Below are 7,824 nucleotides of genomic sequence, written 5' to 3' on the forward strand. Positions count from 1 at the left end.
GTAACAAAGGAATTCTAAAACTAGAATTATCACTATTAAAATAACCTATGCCACACAATGCCTTGAGTCATTACTATAACTGCTTGAAACTATTAATTAATGCTTTATTACACAAAGTATACAAAAATTGTTTTTATAATACTGTGCAGATAATAATTCTTTTTTTTTTTTTGAGTCAGAGTCTCACTCTGTCGCTCAGATTAGAGTGCAGTGGCACACTCACAGCCACCCCAGCATCGACCTGCTGGGCTCTGGCGATACTTTCGCCTCAGCTTTCCAAGTTGCCAAACTAGGCGCATGCTACCATGCCTGGCTAATTTTTTGATTTATTGTAGAGAAGAGGTCTTGCTAGGTTGCCCAGGATAGTCTCGAACCCATGGGCTCAGGTCATCTTTTGGCCTCAGCCTCTCAAAGTGCTGGGATTACAGGCTAAGGCACCAAGCCCGGCCTAGATAATAATTCTTTAAGGTGAAGTTACAAGAGAATCTACCCCCAAAAGCTGTTAAGAATCAATGAATCAGTAATGTAGACAAAAAAACCAATATGCTGAAATCATGTATTTCCTACTATTACCAACAGAGTTTAGATTATAACATGATAATGAAATAAACAGAAATCTATCTATACCAAATAAAACTTGAATAAAAGATCACTGGAAATTTAGAAGACCCTAAATTTGCCATATTATAAATAAGATTTTATAATTTTTTTAAAGCATAAAAATTCATTGAGGAAGTGAAACGTATTCAAAAAGTGGCTATTGAACAACTGGATAATAATTTGAAAACACATTAGATTTTATACCAAAAGTCTAGCAGAAAATTGTATCAATGACAACATAAAATAATGAAATAATACCACCTGATCATGGAAAAAATTATGCAAGAAAGCATTTTAAAATGAAAAAAAAGAATTTCACTACATTACAAAGAAAAAACAAATTTGTGTTTTTTTCTCACAAAAAAAGCTGGGCAAATACTTGCTGTAAATAGAGTATACAGATTAATATTCTTAATATCAAAGAAATTTTATAAATTTTTAGGAAAAACTCATCTTCAATTCAACTAGAAAGAAAAGCTTCTTGAACAGGAGACAAGTGGTAAATACCACCTGAACACAGCACCGACAAGGAACTAGCACTGACAAAACTGTAGGATCAAGAACAAGGATCAGTACTATGTAAAAGCAAACAGCAAAATTATCACACAAGGTCAAAGTGCAAAAAAGATCACTTTAAACTGAATAAACGCTGCTCTGTAAAAATTCCATACATTGACAACAAAAGTATTTATAACGAATAGGACAATTAAAGGATAGATAGGAAAAAATGACTTATGAAAAATACATCTGCTTAATAGAAAACAAATTGTAACTAGTTATTAAATGTAAATCCAAACGATGAAATAACTAGACCTGCAAAAATTTCCTTTGAAGTAGTCACTGAACACAGTTCTGCTGGCAATGTATATTAACACACTATATTTTTAAGGAAAATATTTTTAAGGGACTAAAAAAGCTTACACTACTTGATTCAGATTTTATTTTACATTTATCGCAAGTTAGTGGGCAAAGTTTTATGTAAGAATAGTAAATCTTGCTTTTTTTTATAACATTGAAAGTTTGCAGTAGATTATTTAAGTATCTACACATAGGGAAATGGAAAAAATATGACATGCTCATAGAATGAAATATTGTAGACATAAAACACTTTCAATAATCTGAAAATCATTATGATGAAAAGTAAAAAATTTTGATGGCAACTGTATTAGTAACCACTATCACTTACTGAATGCTTCTTTGTAATATCTTATGCTAATCACTTTGTATTATCTCCTTACAAACCGAAATAGGTAGAATTATTAATGACCACACCCAACCTCATAAATGAGGAAATTGAAGCTTAGAGAAGTAAACTTACTCCAAAGTCTTTCAGCAGTTATTAATAATTGGTTGAGTTGGGGTGGGAATATTGGTTTTAGTTTTCTTTATGGTACATTTATGTAGTTTAGAAATGTTCTGCAGGAGTATATTTTGTCTTTATAACCGAGAACAATATTTGTAATTACCAAAATGTAAACATGATCGAATGCATCTGCTTTGCAGAAAAAATACATAAATACTGCTGTTACCAAGTGGGAAAATAATTTGTCGTAATTTGCGTGAATAAAAATGGAATTTTTTAAAAATGCAAGTGCATTTTATATTTAGGAAAATTAACACCTTACATATTATTTTCTGGTAAAAACAGCTTAAAAAAGGAAAAAAGTCATAATGATAGGCATCTGTGTGTTTGAAATTTTTTTTTGTCACCTTTTAGCTTAGTCTGGTATATTTGAAAAATACTTGAAAAATGTCTGTAAATACATATGTATAATATACTCAGTATTAACAAAAGTTATCTTTAGCATGTGGAATCATTGATAAATTACTTTTTGCTTTTATTTCTTGTTCTTTCAATAATAAATCATAATTTTTATATAAAAAACAAATGTTAATATTTGAACTTATCAGAAAAACTAAAACAAGAAATGTTAATAGAATGCTTTAAGTGCTTGTAGTTTTTATCCTCTTATTTTTCTACAGTATAAATTCTTTTAAAAATTACCAGCTTATGAAAATTAACCTCTTTCCAGTTAGTCATTTCAAAGCCACCTAAAATTTCCATCTCTATTCCATCTAAAGAAGGAATTCCAGGTTTAATTAGCAATACAGGTAGAGTATGCCTTATACAAAATGCTTAGGACCAAAAACGTTTCAGATTTTGGATTTCTGAATATTTGCATATGCTTGAGATATTTTGGGAATAGGATCCAAGTCTAACCACAAAATTCATTTATATCTTATATATATCTTTTACACATAATCTGAAGGTAATTATACACAATAGTTTTAATAATGTTGTGCATGAAACAAAGTTTTAACTGTGTTTTGACTGCAACCCATCACCTGAGGTCAGGTGTAAAATTTTCCACCCATGGCATCATGTTGGCCTTCAAAAAGTTTTGGATTTGGAGTATTTGGGATTTGGGGATTAAGGGTGCTCAACTTGTATTAGCATAGCATCAGTCAGCTATTTGTATAACTGCCTAGAGAACTGTCAACTGCAGAAAATGGAAAAGTAAAAGGATGAGAATTTGGGTGTGTGAGGCAGAAATATTTTTTCAACGAGAGAAAAGCTTGTACAAAACAGAAGACAAGCAGGATAATACCACCTTGCCATGTCAGAATTAGCACTGAAACAATACAGCAGTACTACGTAAAAATAAAGAAACCACATAAAAATTATCTCCAAAAGGTCAAAATGTAAAAAGAAACAAATCAGATCTCAAAAATTAACTGAATGGTCTTGTCTTTGTAAAACTATAATAGATTGAAAAAACACACACTCACACACAACGCAAGCAAGTGCCAGTTAAATTATTTTTATTTTATAAAGAGATCTTCTAACTTTATACAGAAAACAAAGCAACTCCAATAGGTATCACAAGGACAAAGGACATGAACATTTGATTAAAGAAGAAACAGCTACCCAAAGACACAAATAGTCAACCTTATTAGTAATCAAGGAAAGAAAGGACTGGTATGTCATTTCTTGCTTAGGTCAATACACAAAGTTAACAATTTCTACTTTTTCTATTTTGTAAATGTACTCAAATGTGCTATTTTTAGTAATAAAAAAACTGAGTCATTAAAAAAATAGTATGAAAATGTCTGCCAATGCAGAAATCATAAAAAGCATTCAAATGAATCAACACTTGTATGGGCAGTAAGGTTCAGAACCCTAGAAGCCAATTCCTTTTACCTTGGTTCCTGAGTTTTATTGTGGGATTGTCAATAAAGAGAAAATTGTTCCTGATTTATACTCTGACAATCTCTCAGGTATAGGGATGGAGATATATATAATTTTTTCCTTCAGGTAGACAATTATTCCAGAAGTACCTCTTCAGAATCACTTATTACAGAGTACTCCTATAATTCCATTTGGTGATAACATCCCGTTAAAATCTCCCCATGTGATTTTTTAATCAGTAAGGATACCATTGGTATTGAAGAGGCTGAAGATCTACTTTAGATCAAGAAAACAGTGTTCTAGGATTTCTGTACAGGCTTCTTAGGGAATCTGAAGTTGGTCCTGTGCTTGAGATGGCCAAAAGGACATTTTCTGACTTGATGCAGAAGAGAATGCATCTCCTGCTTGCTCAGATCATAGCCTCGAGGCAGATCTCACAGCTCAGGATGCACACAGACTGGACAGCACCAGGGCAATCACCACAAATCACAAAAGAATCATGTTAGGATGACTAAGCTGGGAGACCGAACTTAAAATCCTACAGCTTTGTTCAGAATATTTCTTTGTTTTCCTATCACAAATTTTACTAAAAGGTGGAAAAACGCAGAGCCTAAATTTACTGAGCAAAAGCAATTCTCTGAAACAAATTTTGCTAATCTGTGTAAAAGTAAATCTACCAAAAAATACAAGCAGAAAAAGTAGTGTAAGCTTCATCTGAAGTTAGCAATTGAGTCAAATGACAAATTTGGTTTTTAATATGTTGTAGCCCTTATCTCTCTAAATTCAGTATGACTACATAGACATTTATTCCCTGGTGTTGAATTCCCATTTAAATAGAAATAGTTGCTTTGTGGAAAAAAATTAAATTTTAAAACAATTTCACCATAGTTGAAGTGCCAATCAATTAAAAATTATGTGTGTGTATGTTATATACATATGTATGTGTGTGCATACACATTTGTGTTATGCGTATCTTTTCTTTCTCCTCTTTCTCTCTAAGAGATACCCAACTCTGACTTAGGGATACACTGTTTTTTCTAGTTCACATTTTCATTATTCTCTTCTCTGTCTAAGCAACTTCGCATATTCTGAATGCAACAACACAATCGAATGAGTTGACAGGTTAAAACTCTCTGAAAAGAGGGAGGTGGCTAAATAATACTTGGCAACTTTTTCCTTATTATTTTACGTTAGAGCAGGTGGCCTCCCGTTGATGTTTTACAGTCAAAGATGAAGAAAACTTTCAACTTTAAGCATAATAGACATAATTATACATTTACTAGTCACCTACAATTTGACTTTTATAACACCACAAAAAGACATCTAGTTTAAACATTTTCTACATCTTTTTTTCATGTGCTAAAACAGCAATGTTGACTATATCTTCAGAATGCATTCATTAACCATTTCTGATCAATATACTAAGCCAAACAAGACAAATAACAAGTTACCTTTTCATCTAATAACTGTACCAGACATTGTAAGAAGATACAACTGAAGGGCAAGTATAGGTCATCCACCACGTACTGCGAAGTTATCCCTTAGACCTAACAATGATCTGAAGGGGCTGAAAGAGGTGATTCTCTAGAAGGTGACCCAGGATTTTCTTCTGGTGGAAAAACTGTGAGTGTACAAGCTCGAATGCCACCAAGTGACTCTGGAAGGTCAAAAACTTTATGCCACTCATCTTTTTCTGGGTCGTATTTCTGGACAATTTCCACCATACAACGATTATTCCAAGAATATCCACCAACAACGTAGATTTTATTTTCAAAGACAGCAACTCCAACATCACTCTGACCTCTTAACATAGCAGCAATTGGTGTCCACTGGTCAAGGGTTGGTGAATAGTATTCACAGCTTAGAACATCATCATAATCACTTGTACCTCTGAAGTGATTGCCGCCGATGACATACAGCTTATCTCCAACTGTACACATGCAATGCAGACCTCTGACTGTAGTCATTGGAGCCTTCTGTGTCCATTTGTCTGTATCTGGGTCAAAACACATGAGCTCATTTTGGAAAGTGTCATGGGTAATTCCTCCTGAAATATACATTAAGCCTCCATACACTGTTCCAGCATGGCCATAGTGGGGTTCACTCATTTTTGCAACATAGCTCCACTCATTCATTCTTGGGTTGTAACATTCTACTGTGGCCAGTTCACCAGCTGCACTGCGACCACCAACTGCATACAGATGTCCTTTGAGGGCACTCAAGTGGAAGAATGTGCGCTTTTCATTTAACGATGCAACCTGCATCCATTTATTATACCGAGGATCGAATCTGAAAACTGTATCAACGGCAGTTTTTCCTTTCGTATCATAATTACTTTGACCACCAACGACATAAAGAAAGTTTCCAATGACAGCAATGCCATGCTGGTAACGGGGGGCATCCATGGGGGCTAAGGATCTCCACTCCTGTGCTCTTTCATCGTACATCCGTAATTCTTTACTGACCACCAGCTGCTGCCTCAACACTCCTCCTAATGTGACCAAGTGAGTAGAGTCAGATCGAATGGCAGTTCTATCTGACTGCATCACTGGCTGCATGTATGGCATCATCTGGTAATTGCTAGCTTCCAAAAGCAGATTCACACATGTATTGTCTGTTCTCATGAAATCCACTGTCTGCACATAATTGATGAGATCCTGTGGTGTCATCAGTGGAAATCGAATATTCTTCATTAATTTTGCAGCATAATCCATCCGAGGGTCTTCCAACCTAAGCCAGCGACAGGCAGCCTTGAAGAGTTCGAGTTCAGTACAGTGCTTAAGACTATTACTGGAAAGCACAAAGGCAAGCCGTTCAAAAGGGAGTTTCAGAAACTCCCCAGTACTCAATAAAGCAGGAAAGTTCTTCAGGATGAAATTATTAACGTATTTGTCCACTTCTATAAGATTGTAGGTGTTAGCAATTCGTCCAACCTCGACACAGTTATCTAAAGAGACTCCTGATATAAGAAATACTTTACAGAAGTCCAAAACAGGCAAAATTTGTAGAAAGCTGGCAGCTTCTAGCGTGTCCTGAAGATTGTCCATGTTGAGACAAAGTTTTGCAGTATAAATAAAATCAATGATTTTCTTCAGGCCAACCTTGTTCACCCCATGAAGCTTAATGCACATTAAATCTTGTTCTTTCATTCCACCTGTGAACATGGCCTTGAAATAATCACTAGCCGACGCCATCATGGCTCTGTGAACAGGGAAGATTTCATCTCCATCACCCGGTACCAGGGTCACGTCACAAAGCAATCCTTCTATTCGGAGCTGATCGAAGCCTTGCAATACTACCGAACTGTGAGTATTGCTGGTAAAAAAGCGTGTGGTGCCTGCCTTACAAGGCTGCAGATGGGCAGAGACGCCCATTTCGCCGCTACCGAGAGACACTTTCATGTGAAAGCCTTCCTCCTGCACAAAGACGTCAGCCGGAGCAAGAGCTCGCCGCCCGAATGCTGCACCGGAAACGAGTGTCCACCAAGCGCAGGAGCGCTCGCCTTCCCAACCAAGGGGCGAGGGCGAGCGGTCACCGAGGCCCCCTCCCTCCAGACTCACCGGTCGGTCATTCACCGAAAATCGTCCCGTGGCAGGATCGCCCAGGGCCGTGGACCTCAAATCCGACGAGGATGCAGATGATTCATCGCCCGACGGCAGTTAAGTGACCCGGCTCACCCCGTCCGGCCTGCGCCGCCGCTCCTTCAGCAGTTCCGCTTCGGGCCAGGGGGGAGGCGCCGCCACGTCTCGCGGCCCCGCGGCTCGCTCGACAGCCGGTCCCGGCACCTCCGCGCGAGGCCCGCTGCCCCCTCCGCCGCCACGAGAGCGTCGCGGCGGCCACCGGCCGGTCTTCGAGCAACGGCTTGGAACACGGGCCTGGGCCTAGAACACGGGCCTAGCCCCGGACGCCGAGACGGTCCTTCCGGAGAGGCCGAGTCCCAGGATCCCCCGGGCTAAGAGCGGCCGCGGCGGCTACTGCGGCTGCGCGGTCTCCGGTTCCTCAGTGGGCGGGAGCGTGGGGGATGGGGGGATGGC

At 37.8% G+C, this 7,824-nt stretch overlaps 1 protein-coding gene across 1 annotated transcript; it reads right to left on the reverse strand.

Moving 5' to 3' along the window:
- Positions 1 to 3,406: 3,406 nt before the first annotated feature.
- Positions 3,407 to 7,576, reverse strand: LOC103274160 (kelch-like protein 9). The gene is made up of 2 exons (XM_021719349.1): positions 7,440 to 7,576; positions 3,407 to 6,991 (listed from the first exon to the last, which is right to left on the reverse strand). Exon 2 carries the CDS (start codon positions 6,985 to 6,987, stop codon positions 5,338 to 5,340), a length of 1,650 nt encoding a protein of 549 aa, XP_021575024.1. The 5' UTR covers positions 6,988 to 6,991; positions 7,440 to 7,576; the 3' UTR covers positions 3,407 to 5,337.
- Positions 7,577 to 7,824: the final 248 nt, after the last annotated feature.

The sequence above is a fragment of the Carlito syrichta genome, unplaced genomic scaffold, assembly GCF_000164805.1.
Source record: "Carlito syrichta isolate Samal-C Ts95f unplaced genomic scaffold, Tarsius_syrichta-2.0.1 Scaffold314566, whole genome shotgun sequence".
Classification (NCBI taxonomy): domain Eukaryota; kingdom Metazoa; phylum Chordata; class Mammalia; order Primates; family Tarsiidae; genus Carlito; species Carlito syrichta.

Bases quoted from the DNA above. Each gene is read 5' to 3' on its own strand.
- LOC103274160 (XM_021719349.1), bottom strand. From the start codon at position 6,987: ATGATGGCGTCGGCTAGTGATTATTTCAAGGCCATGTTCACAGGTGGA.